The sequence below is a fragment of the Pristiophorus japonicus genome, chromosome 8 (genome assembly GCF_044704955.1).
Source record: "Pristiophorus japonicus isolate sPriJap1 chromosome 8, sPriJap1.hap1, whole genome shotgun sequence".
Classification (NCBI taxonomy): Eukaryota; Metazoa; Chordata; class Chondrichthyes; family Pristiophoridae; genus Pristiophorus; species Pristiophorus japonicus.
The window spans coordinates 165,522,185-165,538,121 of NC_091984.1; the positions used below are offsets into that span (position 1 = coordinate 165,522,185).

Sequence of the window (15,937 nt, forward strand, 5' to 3'; positions counted from 1 at the left end):
TGTGACCCCTGGTTCTGGACTTCCCCAACATTGGCAACATTCTTCCTGCATCTAACCTGTCTAAACCCATCAGAATTTTAAACGTTTCTATGAGGTCCCCTCTCATTCTTCTGAACTCCAGTGAATACAAGCCCAGTTGATCCAGTCTTTCTTGATGGGTCAGTCCCGCCATCCCGGGAATCAATCTGGTGAACCTTCGTTGCACTCCCTCAATAGCAAGAATGTCCTTCCTCAGGTTAGGAGACCAAAACTGTACACAATACTCCAGGTGTGGCCTCACCAAGGCCCTGTACAACTGTAGCAACACCTCCCTGCCCCTGTACTCAAATCCCCTCGCTATGAAGGCCAACATGCCATTTGCTTTCTTAACCGCCTGCTGTACCTGCATGCCAACCTTCAATGACTGATGTACCATGACACCCAGGTCTCGTTGCACCTTCCCTTTTCCTAATCTGTCACCATTCAGATAAAAGTCTGTCTCTCTGTTTTTACCACCAAAGTGGATAACCTCACATTTATCCACATTATACTTCATCTGCCATGCATTTGCCCACTCACCTAACCCTATCCAAGTCGCTCTGCAGCCTCATAGCATCCTCCTCGCAGCTCACACTGCCACCCAACTTAGTGTCATCCGCAAATTTGGAGATACTACATTTAATCCCCTCATCTAAATTATTAATGTACAGTGGAAACAGCTGTGGCCCCAGCACAGAACCTTGCGGTACCCCACTAGTCACTGCCTGCCATTCTGAAAAGTACCCATTTACTCCTACTCTTTGCTTCCTGTCTGCCAACCAGTTCTCAATCCATGTCAGCACACTACCCCCAATCCCATGTGCTCTAACTTTGCACATTAATCTCTTGTGTGGGACCTTGTCGAAAGCCTTCTGAAAGTCCAAATACACCACATCAACTGGTTCTCCCTTGTCCACTCTACTGGAAACATCCTCAAAAAATTCCAGAAGATTTGTCAATCATGATTTCCCTTTCACAAATCCATGCTGACTTGGACCTATCATGTCACCTCTTTCCAAATGCGCTGCTATGACATCCTTAATAATTGATTCCATCATTTTACCCACTACCGATGTCAGGCTGACCGGTCGATAATTCCCTGTTTTCTCTCTCCCTCCTTTTTTAAAAAGTGGGGTTACATTGGCTACCCTCCACTCCATAGGAACTGATCCAGAGTCTATGGAATGTTGGAAAATGACTGTCAATGCATCCGCTATTTCCAAGGCCACCTCCTTAAGTACTCTGGGATGCAGTCCATCAGGCTCTGGGGATTTATCGGCCTTCAATCCCATCAATTTCCCCAACACAATTTCCCGACTAATAAGGATTTCCCTCAGTTCCTCCTTCTTACTAGACCCTCTGACCCCTTTTATATCCGGAAGGTTGTTTGTGTCCTCCTTAGTGAATACCGAACCAAAGTACTTGTTCAATTGGTCTGCCATTTCTTTGTTCCCCGTTATGACTTCCCCTGATTCTGACTGCACGGGACCTACGTTTGTCTTTACTAACCTTTTTCTCTTTACGTATCTATAGAAACTTTTGCAGTCCATCTTAATGTTCCCTGCAAGCTTCTTCTCGTACTCCATTTTCCCTGCCCTAATCAAACCCTTTGTCCTCCTCTGCTGAGTTCTAAATTTCTCCCATTCTCGATCCCCGCACCGTGTCCGGGTCAGAGACCCTCGATCCCCGCACAGTGTCCGGGTCAGAGACCCTCGATCCCCGCACAGTGTCCGGGTCAGGGACCCTCGATCCCCGCACAGTGTCCGGGTCAGGGACCCTCGATCCCCGCACAGTGTCCGGGTCAGGGACCCTCGATCCCCGCACAGTGTCCGGGTCAGGGACCCTCGATCCCCGCACAGTGTCCGGGTCAGGGACCCTCGATCCCCGCACCGTGTCCGGGTCAGAGACCCTCGATCCCCGCACCGTGTCCGGGTCAGAGACCCTCGTTCCCCGCACCGTGTCCGGGTCAGAGACCCTCGATCCCCGCACCGTGTCCGGGTCAGAGACCCTCGATCCCCGCACCGTGTCCGGGTCAGAGACCCTCGGTCCCCGCACAGTGTCCGGGTCAGGGACCCTCGATCCCCGCACAGTGTCCGGGTCAGAGACCCTCGATCCCCGCACCGTGTCCGGGTCAGAGACCCTCGGTCCCCGCACCGTGTCCGGGTCAGGGACCCTCGATCCCCGCACCGTGTCCGGGTCAGAGACCCTCGATCCCCGCACAGTGTCCGGGTCAGTGACCCTCGATCCCCGCACAGTGTCCGGGTCAGGGACCCTCGATCCCCGCACCGTGTCCGGGTCAGAGACCCTCGATCCCCGCACCGTGTCCGGGTCAGAGACCCTCGTTCCCCGCACCGTGTCCGGGTCAGAGACCCTCGATCCCCGCACCGTGTCCGGGTCAGAGACCCTCGATCCCCGCACCGTGTCCGGGTCAGAGACCCTCGGTCCCCGCACCGTGTCCGGGTCAGGGACCCTCGATCCCCGCACCGTGTCCGGGTCAGAGACCCTCGATCCAGTCCCTGGCTAATGTGCTCAAATGTCTGGAGTGGGACTTGAACGCACAACCTTTTGAGAGGCGATTGCTACCAACTGAGCTGTGGCAGACAGGTATGTAATATGATGATTTGTAGAAGCATCTGCTGCCCACTCCATGCCACTGAGTTGGCGAGGAATCAGAAAAGGCTGACGATATTAGATTTTTCGAAGAGAGTATCGGTGTTGGTGAACAGAACAAGACAGAGTGAGTTGAAGACGAAGACGGACATGATCTTGTTGAGTTTTTTTTTACTAAAGTTGTGACTTCGAACAAAGAAGATGTAGCGGAGTTGTATGTTGTAGGGGACCGGTAACCACAGGAGTGGAGTGGTGCACAATGTGCCTGTCACAAGGCATGTCGTGTGCAGTGGAGTATCCACCACATCTGTGTTTGAGCAAGCACAAGTGGAAGCTCAGTATTTTGTGAATGGATACCGGAGTGCAAGCGAGTGGATGAGTACTGCGTGGAGGCACTTGGCCTCTCTGAAGGAGTCAGTGAGTTTGGTGAGCAGGTTACTTTTGGGTTTTGACTTTTGGAGCAGTTTCCATAGGTTGTGAGTGGTTGAGGGTGATGCCCAAATATATTGAGTTGAGTATCATGTGTGAGGCGTTAACTGTTTAAGGTGATGAGTTCACGAGGCACAGGCATTGTGGTACTAGGTTGAAGGCACCATTTCAGTTTGTACTTCACCTTAAGTTCCACGTCTTTCAAACATTCATGAGTGTGTGTGAATTTCTGTGATCTGGTCACAGGTTATAAAGGAACAACAACAACTTGTATTTATATAGTACCCTTAACATAGTGAAATGTCCCAAGGCACTTCACAGGAGTATTATGAGACAAAAAATTTGACACGGCCACAATAAGCAGAAATTAGTGCAGGTGACAGAAAGCTTAGTCAAAGAGGTAGATTTTAAGAAGCATCTTGAAGGAGAAAAGAGAGGCAGAGAGGTTTAGGGAGGGAGTTCCAGAGCTTAGGGGCTCCGGCAACAGAAGGCTCGGCCACCAGTGGTTGAACGATTATAATCAGGATGTTCAAGAGGGCAGAATTAGAGGAGCGCAGACATCTCGGGATGTTATGGGGCTGGAGAAGATTACAGAGATAGGGAGGGGTGGTGCAAGAACTGATCATCAATGGAGGTCATTCATCTGGTATCTCCATGAGCTGGTGTGATCAGCCATGTGTTTCCTGTAATATCGATCCCCACCAAGCACATAGCCCAATGTGGCAGGACTCTCGATATTTTCACCAGAAGGCCAGTGTGCCAAACAGTGTCATAGGCTGCTGTTAGATGGAGGAAAACAACGCCAACACATAAGACTGCCCTTTATTCTGATCGATTCGATCTCACTTAAAAGGACCTCTCCTCGATACTTTAATGAGCTTCGAAGATGGAATTGCACTGAGCTAGAACTGCATGATTATAACCTGCCAGCGTTCCAGCCATACAGACCAGGAAAGCCCCAGGTTTCTTTCATGCTCTTTTTACCTGTCTCCCCATTGGTGTTGTGTTGGAGTTTGATCAGCCAGCTAGCTCACTGATGGAATCTGTTACTGGGCTCTGGGATTCTTCCCATTAGTTTCCAGATAATCCTGCATGAACCACCAGTGGGCAACTTATCAGCTCTCTAGCCTGTGTGGTTTTAGTTAAACTTCAGCAGCATCCCAGCACACACCTAAGGATTCCTAAACCTCTCTGGAATTGGGTAAGTGGGTTCTGTATAGCATTTCAGAGAAGTTGTTAGTTTCTCAGTAGCTTGGCTTAAAACGCTTCAACATGATGCATTAGGAACACATCTTCAGATTCTGTTCCTCTCATCATCAACAGAAAACTCAGGAACCAAGATGTGAGCTTGACTTAGCTGGTCGTACTCTGACATCTAAGTCAGAAGGCTTGAGCCCACACCAGGGCTTGACCACATATCTAGGCTGACACTCCGATGCAATACTGAGGGAGTGAAAGGAACGGAAGACATTTTACGTAGCATTTTATCACTGGGGGAGACACTAAACTGAGGTCCTGTCTGTTCAGGAGAATGTTATAAACTAGCGGGAAGACAGTAGGCCTGATATTGTGGAAGGTGAGAGAAGATGGGCTGAAGGGCCTTTGTCATCCAAACCTATCCTAGTCTCCTGTGTGTGAAACTTTATTAGTTAATCTTGAAGTTGTTAGTCTTTCAGATTTTTGAAAGTTAGCAATGTGGGTAAAATTTTCTAAGTCAGCCCACCCCTTGAAGTTGTGTACAAGGTTTTGCAAGACCTGACGCCAAAGTACTTCAGCTTATTTGTTTTTGTTCAGTGACAGCTGGCTAGGACTTGCCCTCTAGTTTGTGCCAAAGCCAGAATCTAAGATTTATGTTTAATATCACTGTGATGGATATTTACAAAACCAACCAATGCTGCTTTTCACCATTGCAAGATTTTCAAAGATGTGGAGCTTTAGCAAAAGACGTCAATGTGAATGATGCACCAATTGGAAATTTCAACAGCAGTTTGCTGCAGGCGCTGGAATCAATGGCAGTTAGTGATTGCTTACAAGAGAGGTCACTGTGCTGAGAAAGTGTCAAACTCTTCAGGTGCAGGAACTGTACCTTCCAGCATTAATTGCTATCCTGGTAAAAATAAAGGTCAAGTCCAGTACCACCCACCCCTATTGGCAGGCAGCTGACTAAACTATGTACGTGGTTGACCAACCCTACAGGAGTATTATCACTGCTCACAGTGATGGGCATAACTTGTACCCTGAGTAAACCAGTTATTTTTGCAAAGAAATCCCAATCAATATGTACATTTGCACTGTCAGGAAAACACTTGTTTTAACCAGTGCCATTTGCCATGGATTGGGAAACTCTAAGATAGTGATGTTAGTCATCAAACCCCCTCAGAGCAAATGATAGGCTTTATCCAGTGATCTTCAGTAACAGGCATGCAGCCCAGATTCTGGTGCCAACATTGTCTGCATTGCTACTGACAGTACAGCATTTCCACCTGATGTCATGACGCACATGGTAAAATGTCTCTCCTAAAGAAGGAGATTCTGACTCCTGTGCTTCCTGAAAGTCTCTCCTGTTTTCTTCAGGGCTGAGATTAATGGTGCAGATGACAAAAAGAGAGTACAAGTCAACAAGCAGAAAATAACGGGCAGCGTAGCACCCTTAAGTTGCAGGATCAGTTGAGGATTATAGTGTCACGCTGCAATGCAGTTCCATATCTTAGCTCCTCGGAACAAGACAAGTGGGAGAGGGGCAAATGCAGGGAAGAGCCATGAGGCTGACCTCTCGTGTCAGGGCTCTGCATTATGAGGAAAGATTGGACACCTTTAGGCTTTTCATCTTGGAAAGGAGGCTTCTGAGAGGTATAGAAGATAGTAATGAGTGTAGGAAACGATTAATCCACAATACTAATATAAACTAAATGGACATGGGGACACGGATTCAACTTCAGGACTGATATCGGGAGATGGTTCTTCAAGCAGAGGGTGATTGACACTTGCAGTGGAGGCAAAATCCTGGGATCATTTCAGAAACAACGTGATGCAGCAATGGTGGAGTGCAGGTTTGTTCTGAATGGCCTCCCTCAATATAACCAGTCTTGTGAACTGGCTTTTTATAGCATTTCTGTCACTGGATTGTAAAATTGCCTCGGTTCAATTATAAAGTAAGAAGTGGGGTTGGAGTTGTGATTAATTTACGCTGAGATCCCCATATTCAGGATTTAACTGCAGTGCCCCGCTGAGAGGTATGATGTGGGCGAGTTGTGCCTACCGATGTTCTGTAACTTTGAACGTTTGTTTGTTACTGTGTAGTATTTAGTGAGTGAGCCTGCACTATCCCTGTTAGAATAATCAACATCCAAGTGTGAAGCAGGATGTTAATAATCACAAAGAGTATCAGAGATTGCAAACCCCAAACAGGAGACAGTTTGACGGGGGGTGGGGGGGATTAAACTTGCAGCCGCCTCTTCTGTACCTGTGAATTAGGCGTTAGGACTCTGAATTTCACACCTTGAGCTGGACCCAGAAGTGCCCCTGCTTGAAAGTCCACTCCAAGTGTCAATCACCATCTCCCGATATCAGTCCTGAAGTTACCAATTTCTCGGTTGAATCAGTGTCCTTTTAATTTATATTAGTATTGTGGGTTAATCGTTTCCTATACCCTTCTGTACCTCTCAGACGCCTTCTTGAAAATTCTCCTGTGAAGCTGCTTGGGACGTTTCACGACATTAAAAGCACTATAGAAATGCAAGTTGTTGTCGATGCCCTATTGGTTGTGACGGCTGTTGGTCGCCCAGGACAGCTGCTTGAAGTTGGTTTTGGGTACCTTAAATATGCAAACTGGGATCCTGCGGCAGCTATAGGGCCTGGAATTCAGATCCAATTGGGCAGAGCTTGCACCACAACTCCTCCGCCTCGTTGTACCGGGCCTGGAGCCCTAACCAGTGGTCTTCCCGAGGGCAGCTAAAGCTAACTCATTTTAGCCCTGTGTGCTCTGTGACCAGCAAGAAACAATTTGAAAATAATCCATCAGAGAAAAATGCTTCATTTTGTACCTGTCAGCAAGTTCTCAATGTACCCAAAGTCCTAAATCCCTTTGTTTTTCTACTACCCTCCCAGTCTTTCCATGTACTGTTGATGATTTAAAAAAAGACTTGCATTGATATAGCGCCTTTCATGGCTTCAGAATGTCCCAAAGTGCATCACAGCCAATGAAGTACTTTTGAAGTGTAGTTACTGTTGTAATGTAAGAAACGGGGCAGCCAATTTGTGCACAGCAAGCTCCCACAAACAGCAGTGTGACCAAATAATCTTTTTGTGATGTTGGTTGAGATATAAATATTAGCCAGGACCCCAGGGAGCACTCCCCATCTCATTGACTAGTGCCATGGGATATTTTATATTCACCTGAGAGAGCAGACGGGGCCTCGGTTTAACGTCTCATGCGAAAGACAGCACCTCTGAAAGTGCAGCACTCCCTCAGCACTGCACTGGAGTGTCAGCCAGGATTTTGTGCTCAAGTCCCTGGAATGGCTCTGGGAACCAGGCTGTTACCACTGAGCCATTCCCTATTTAAGTGTCCTTGTAGTGTGTTTTGGTATCTCTGCTGTGTAACTTTTCTTCACACTGTGTTTTCCATTTTTTATCCATATATAAAGCAGCACAGTATCCTATTGATGGAGCGTCTGCAGCAAAACATGATCTTGGGGGAAACTTGAAATTGAATGCCCTCGAGCAACTGGTCAGTTGTTGTAATACAATTTTATTGTGTCTCCGTCTGTAGGACATCAATGAGATGGTGAGCACAGAACGGCCAGACTGGCAGAGCCTGATGCAGTATGTGACCGCTATATACAAGTACTTTGAAACTTGACATAGCCCTCCTCCGACCACTACAGACATTGTTTGCAAAGCAACTGCTGGCTTTGGGAGGAAATGCCGATACTGCCCTTCATGTTGCAACGCTGTGCTGAAACACACTGCCTCATCCCAGCAACTCATCACCCTACAATAGCATCACTTTGAAAAAGAAGAACTTTCTCCTGTTTCAATAATTCATCCGTCCAATAAATAAATGTGCAGCTGAGCGATGTGAATGCTGGAATGCTGTTCGAGCTGCACCTGTAACTGCTGCTGCTGTGTTTCTGCAATGGTCAGCTGGTCAATGACACATCTTCCAATAACAGAGAAATGAAGAATCAGTCCCAGCTAACCTTCAAAGTCTTTGTCCCACGCTCTGAGAGGAAAGATAAAGCATATTTGAGGAAGTAAGGCACCGTGTTTACAGGCTATCACCCTAGTGTCGTCAAACCTCTAACTACACTGGAGGATTCCAAGTGTCAGCTTTAAAAATGGCCATTTCCAGTATCCAGCCTTCAGCTGACAGTAAAACCGTGAATGCTGGCCGTGGGATTGCCAAGATAAACCATGTGGATAGGGGTTGTAGGACTGAGTGTACAATACTTGTAGCATTAGCACTCCACCCTGGATAGTCCACCAGTTTTCTGTGAAATCATTGACCATGGGCCATCATTTATAGAAAGGCTTCCCCCAAAGCATCCACTGGTACAATGAGTTGAAGAATTGTTATTTTCCCCCCTGGGACTTGAGGTTGAATCCAACCCAGACTGATGAGATGAAGTATCCTGTGTCAAAAACAAAGTGTCCTTATACCTGCCCATATTTAGAATATCAACAGTTAGAAAGAATTATCAGCTTTTATTTCTGTTCACTGTGGGGTTTTTTAAATTTTTTTTAAAACAGTGAATATTGATGATATGAACAGCCTCTAGCTTTTGCAAATCTTTTACACTAAAAATCTGTATGAACTGGTTAGGGATTAACATTGGTTAAAAAACAATCATTACAGTTTGAGCTGTATCTGTTAATGCAGCGTCCTCACAATGTGTCCGCTTTAACAGCTACTCTAAAGCAGTCCAGCACCACTCAGTTTAAAATGCATTGTGGAAAACAAGCAAGTTACTTCTTTATGACTATTTGATTTTTAGACGATTCCATTGTTAACATTCACTCTGTTGAGGCTGTAAGAATCTGTTCCTGGTGAGCACAAGTCAAAAGCAGAAACTGCCCATAACTTAGCCTTAAATTGGTAACCTTGCTCACATCATGGCTGCTTGGCAAATGCAAAATCATTGCACCATGCAAGGGCTGCTGTTCTTGGGTCAGACCTGAGGCACATTCTTTGGACAGTGTAGAGGGAGCTTTACACTGTATATCATCTATGCTGTACCTGCCCTGGGAGTGTTTGATGGGATAGTGTAGCGGGAGCTTTACTCTGTATCTAACCCGTGCTGTACCTGCCCTGGGAATGTTTGATGGGACAGTGTAGCGGGAGCTTTACTCTGTATCTAACCCGTGCTGTACCTGCCTTGGGGGTGTTTGATGGGATAGTGTAGAGGGAGCTTTACTCTGTATCTAACCTGTGCTGTACCTGCCCTGGGAGTGTTTGATGGGATAGTGTAGAGGGAGCTTTACTCTGTATCTAACCTGTGCTGTACCTGCCCTGGGAGTGTTTGATGGGATAGTGTAGAGGGAGCTTTACTCTGTATCTAACCCGTGCTGTACCTGCCCTGGGAGTGTTTGATGGGATAGTGTAGAGGGAGCTTTACTCTGTATCTAACCCCCTGTACCTGCCCTGGGAGTGTTTGATGGGATAGTGTAGAGGGAGCTTTACTCTGTATCTAACCCGTGCTGTACCTGCCCTGGGAGTGTTTGATGGGACAGTGTAGAAGGAACTTTACTCTGTATCTAACCCCCTGTACCTGCCTTGGTTTGTTTGATGGGACAGTGTAGCGGGAGCTTTACTCTGTATCTAACCCCATATACCTGCCTTGGGAGTGTTTGATGGGATAGTGTAGAAGGAGCTTTACTCTGTATCTAACCCTGTGTACCTGCCTTGGGAGTGTTTGATGGGATAGTGTAGAAGGAGCTTTACTCTGTATCTAACCCTGTGTACCTGCCCTGGGAGTGTTTGATAGGACATGAGAGCTGGGTTATCCTCCACTACATAAGGCAGGAATTCATCAAGGAGTAATAAAGCACAGGGGCATATCTTAAAGAATTTTAACCCTTACCTGCTCCTCTCAGTTTGAGTGCTGCCTTGTTACTGTTGCAATGTGTTAGTTATAGTGGTTAAATTGCAGTATGAATGCTGAAAATACACTGCAGGGTCCATCAGTTTTTTAAAACCAGAAAACACAGTTTTAGTTAGTGGAGTTAATGGCTCTCACTGCTGCCCAGTCCCTGCAGTAACAGGTGCCCACTACATTACTCGATGACGATCCTCAGCCAAAAACTTCCTTCTTTCAGATGCTGCTGTGTGTTTTCAGCGTTTCCTGATTCTTTGTTTGGATATTAATAATTATATAAATAAACTACCAGATTGCCCCATGTGACTGGTGCAGTGTTCTGATGGACCTCTACCACATCATCACTTTTACCACTTCACCACACATCTTTACTTTACTTTATCAGTGGTGAATATTAGTGTACCATCATGTTCAGTCACTCTCCCAGTCAGTGTTTTTCATCTCTTCAGCACTCACTGTTCATGAATAATATTTTAAAAATCTAGTTGGGAAGAAAGTCACTAACTGTGCATGTTCTTGAGTTAGAAGTCTTGGGCAGGCCAGATTACATTAAAGTCACCATTGCTAGTGGCTCTCACTGCTGCCCAGTCTCTGCGGTAACAGAGGCTGTCCTTTACATTACTCAGCTGGCTTCTAACCGCCTGTGTGATTTCTTTGGACATGGGCTGATGGTTGATGCTTTTTATTATATACTCCATTTTGCTGCTGGCTATTCATTTATTGGCCCCTCCAGTTGCTGTGTGGAAGTTCAGTGTGTGCTTGCTGTCTCTCAGGCAGTGTATGATGGTCTGACTGACAATCACATTTCCATGTTTCCCACATTACAACAGTGACTACACTACAAAAAGTACATCATTGGCTGTAAAGCGCTTTGAAACGTTCGGTGGTCGTGAAAGGCGCTATATAAATCCAAGTCTTTCTTTCATGTTATATTAAATGGCCTTATCCCATTGCAAGGTGCCGAAGCTATGCGCATGTCCTTTTTATTATCACTGTTACACCTGTAGTGTTTCACAATTCGGTTTGTGACCAGTAACATGGTGTGAAGCCTGAACTCCCAGCACTGCGTCCGTCCTTTATTTTGTGTATGTTTTGTGTTTAGTGATGGCTGTTCTCCATCTAAATCAGCAATCTTGTGGTTTCCAATTGACGCAGGTTCTATATTACTGAATGTGTAATAGTAACTCTGCTCTTAATTCATGGCCATGGACATTATTGTTATTTACATGGTATCAGTAGTGTGTGCCTTATAGGCACAGCATGCTTAGTATAAAATCATGTATTTTGTTTCCATACATTTGTTTAGTATTTCTGTTACACTATGTAATCGCAGTCACCTATGGAATGTCACAGTATCCCGATTCACTGAGCGACACAGGCCAGTTTCTGCACAAACCATAATTAACCTTGGGAAGTGTAAGAGTATTCCACAGCCTGTGTGAGGAATGGTGTGTTTAAAGATCCAATAATATCCAGTTTGGTGATGGTAAAATTGCTCCAAAAACCAAGCCATGAATCCAGTTCAGGTCAGAACAAGGAACCAACCCCCCCCCACCCCCGGATTATGTCTTGCACTAGGTGTCAAACTTATCCTTTGGATAATTCATTGAGTGTTTCATCTCACTCAAGTAATCTGAGCCTGAGAATTGATGCCTATTCCGTGTACTTTTACCTGCAGCAGCTACAACTCCACCCACTGCAGCAGTGTAACCTGGGTAAACAATGCGCTCGATAGGTGGGGGTCAGGGTCCTGTACCTCACATCAGCTGGGGCAACATGGACAGTACAGAACTTAACTTCCCTTCTCTATTTCTACTTCATTTATTCTTTCTTCCATCCCTTTTTGGTAATAATGAAGCCAACAGTAGCAGGATAAGGCCATTGTCTATGTTATTCCCTGACCAGTGTTGTAATGTGCATGTACCACAGCACTGCATATACATGGCACTTCACTGGCATCCTATCTGCCTTTTAAGAACACTAATCACTTGCATTTTCTGTAAGTTTCCAAACCTGCTTACCACTCCTTACCTTCAGTGTGTCCAGTGAAGAAGTTGCACAGTGGGACTGGATGGTTTACAGGACAGCAACTCATTCAACAATTCAGTTCAATGTGACTTTGGCTGTCATCTCTCTGAGTTGCACTGTTATATATGCACTACAGAACTAACAATGGGCACAGACACTGGGGGGGGGGGTGAAGCCCGGCTAGGACCATTGGCTCCCAACATGTAGTTGGTGGCAACACCACAGATGCATGCCAGCTTTGCCAAGGTCAGCAATTGGTAAGACTCTATACTGCTCACTCTGCCCTTGCTCTGCGTTCATCTCACTCTCATCACCTCTCGTATATTCTCTCCCTCTGCTCCCCTTGCCCTTGCTTGCTCACTTTCCCCTCCCCCTCTCTATACCCCCTCATTCTTCTCCCCTCCCCCCCTCTCTCTTTCCCCTCCCCTCCTTCTCCCCCCCCCCCCCCCCCCCATCTTTCCCTTCCCCCTTTTTTGTGCTCTCTCTCTATTCCCTCTTCCGGAATAGACTTGGAACGCGAGTTCTGCTCTTACTGGACCATGCTATGAGTGTAAGTTGTGTGTTGGGCGGTCGCGTGACCACAAGTTTGTGAAACGAGCCTCCTCAGCACTTGTCTCACTGCAGAGGGTTGTTATTAACCCGTGATGTGGCTGGGCCAGCGACTCACCTTGGGGAGTGGGCCAGCGACTCACCTTGGGGAGTGGGCCAGCGACTCACCTGGGGACTGGGCTGGGAGGTGAGGTGGGGAGATACCATAGAGAGTGTGACCAGTCACACTGACTCTGGTAGTGACTGGGAAACTGCAGTTTGATTTATTTAAAGACTTTTAGCAGGTCTTGCTGAATCTATCCCGTTTCCTTTGGTACTGCCCCCCAGGGTGTGTGATTTTCCACCATTGGCCATTGCACTAGCACACTGTGAAAGATTTCACCAACTAACAGGGAGCTCTCGGGCGTGTTGCATTATTTACCTTTGAGTTCTCCCTCCTGGGCACTGTCTCAAGCACCTAAACCCCTCTCTTCGCCTCTCTGCTCCCGTGGCAGCATCTTTTCATCCACAGTTGTGAGTAATAATGTTCCACTGGGGGCTGTAACTTCTGGTATCGATCCCTCGCTCCATAACTTGATTCTCCCCCAAATGATTAGCCCCCTTCCCCACAGGCCTGTTTAGCTCAGTGACTCCGCCTGCTCCTGTGTTTGACCAGCAGCGGCTGAGAGCGACTTCTCTGGAACTGAATGTAAGGACTGTGGAAGGTTGTACTGGCTCCTGTCTCGGTAATGTTGAGCTTTGGATGGTTAGTTTACAGAAGGCTGCCAATAGTTTTGTTGTGATTGCTACCTCAAGAGATGGATGTAAGTTAAATATTGTTTGTAAAACTCTTGACTATTCTCACTGTTCCAACCCACACTTACCAACCAGCGTATACAACACACGTTGAAACATTATAGTGATCTGGTTCCTGTAACACATTCCCTAATATAGCAGTTGTCTCTATATCCCAGCCCTCCCAAAAAAGAAGGAAAAAAAATCTCCCTTTCCTGATAATTTTAGTGTGTTACAAACAGTGGGTATAAAAGGAGGAATCACACAGCAGGCCTGACAGCAGAAGAGGCAGGTTAACCTGTGCAGTGGCAATACTTTGTAACAGGGACTGTACCCGAGATGTTGACCTGGCTTTTCTCCGTCCGATTCTGCTGCATATTTTCATCAGTTTGTTTTAATTTGATTCCCAGCCCTGGGATTTTCCTGGTACACTGAGTTATGAAGTATGGATGCTCTCATTGCTGAAGTCAGTCAGTGCAGCCTGTGCAAGTCCATGTGTTCAGTGAGAGGGGCACCATCAAGATGTTTGGAAAGCTGTTTATTGGAGAATGTATTTATAATCTTGCATATCTTGCCTTCATTTGTTTTGCAAATATTCAAATAGTTTTTTTATGTAAACATAAGTTGGAGAGCACTAAACCACCGATATAAAATGAATCATTTTCAAGATATTGCTGTGTTATTTACATCTGGGCTATACATTTACATTTCCTATTTTTCATCTATTTTCCAATTTCCTCCCGATTATTTAGCCAGAAATCCTTGGGTTGACAAAGGAATATTGTTAAACTCTGCTGCTGGTGGGGACCCACATTACTGCTCCTTTGCAGTTGTTGGTGTTTGATACCAAGGAGTTTCACATTACAAGAAGCCAGCTTTGTTCCCCAGTTTTCTCCCCAAAGTGATTGGGATCCTCACACCTGGATTATCCTGGTCTATGTGCAGCGGCAGTAATGGACCAGACTGCGGGCTGCAGTGAAACGGTCCAAAGCTGGAGGCTTCTACAAACACGCCAGATAATGAATACGGCAACACAGTCCCAGTCCCCCTAAAACTGGCCCAAACCATCAATCAATTATGCAAAATGCAACCTCGCGGTAAGAACATGCATAAAGCGTTCTGAGGCCAATTAGTGGGTGAAGGGTGTAATGTAGACGGAGCCTTACCCGACTGACCAGTTTGGCATGGGACCTGTGAGCGAGAGGTGCAGCCAGAGATAAAGGTTGGCCTAAAGTGGACCTGTGAGAGCACGGGAGGTGCAGCCGGAGATAAAGGTTGGCCCCGGGGTCTGGAGCCCAGAGGGAGCGCAAGCGGCGGGCAGTGTGATGAAAAATCCTAAAATGATGTCAGAACAAGGGGAGGAGCTGGTGATGGTGATTTCTAGGTCATGGCCAGACACTTCAGTCCTGAGGAATGCACATCTTGCGCCATGTGAGAACACCAGGAGGCTTCCCGTGTCCTGGACAACCATGTGTGCAGAAAGTGTCAGCAACTGGCAGCTACATGAATAGCACGTTTCAGGAGGTGGTCACCCCGCAGCTTAAGAGTTTGCAGGCAAAGAGGGAATGGGTGACCACCAGACAGACCAGGAGGACCAGGCAGGTAGTGCAGGAGTCCCGAGTGCATCTTGCTCTCCAACCGGTATTTAGTTATGGTGAGGGTGATGGTTCCTCTGGGCTGTGCAGCCAGAGCCAAGTCCACGGCACCACAGGTGGCTCAGCTGCACGGGGGGAAGAAGTAAGATCGGGAAAGCAAATAGTGATAGGTGATTTAATAGTTAGGGGAACAGGCAGGCCTTTCTGCTGCCGCAGGTGTGATTCCAGGTTGGTATGGTGCCTCCCTTGAGCCAGCATCAAGGGTGTCACTGAGCAGTTGTAGAACATTCTGAGGGGGTGAAAAGCCAGAGGTCGTGGTCCATATCGGCATCAGTGACACAGGTAAGAAGAGAGATGAGGTCCTGCGAGCATATTTTAGGGAGCTAGGAGCGAGATTAAAAAGCAGGACCTCAAAGATAGTAATTTCTGGATTGCTCTGGTTACCACGAACTAGTGAGTATAGAAATAGGAGGATAGAGCAGATGAATACGGGGCTGGAAAGATGGTGAAGGAGGGAGGGCTTTAGATTCCTGAGGCATTGGAACCGTTTCTGGGGGAGATGGAACCTATACAGGCTGGACAGTTTGCACCTCAACAGAGCTGGGGCCAGAGGGGAGGGGGGGTTAAACTAATTTGGCAGGAGGATGGGCACCAGGATGTAGCATTAGAAAGGAGAAACAAAGGGCACAAAGGATTGGGCGAGACATCAAAAAAGCAAGAACTAGTACGGTATTAGGTGAGGTCAGACTAAGAAAGAATACAAGGAGGTCTAAGATAGGTTTACAGTGCATGAGTGTTAGCGCACAAAGCGTGGCAAATAAGGTTAGTGAGCTGCAG

The 15,937-nt window shown here is 46.7% G+C and overlaps 1 protein-coding gene across 1 annotated transcript in view; it reads left to right on the forward strand.

Annotated features, from left to right (window-relative positions):
* Nucleotides 1–14,174, forward strand: part of specc1la (sperm antigen with calponin homology and coiled-coil domains 1-like a) — a 477,385-nt gene extending 463,211 nt beyond the window's left edge. The window contains exon 18 of the mRNA XM_070888305.1: nt 7,829–14,174. Coding sequence (XP_070744406.1) covers nt 7,829–7,918 — 90 coding nt within the window. The 3' untranslated portion in view covers nt 7,919–14,174. The remainder of the gene's footprint in view (nt 1–7,828) is intronic.
* The last annotated feature ends 1,763 nt before the right edge of the window (nt 14,175–15,937 follow it).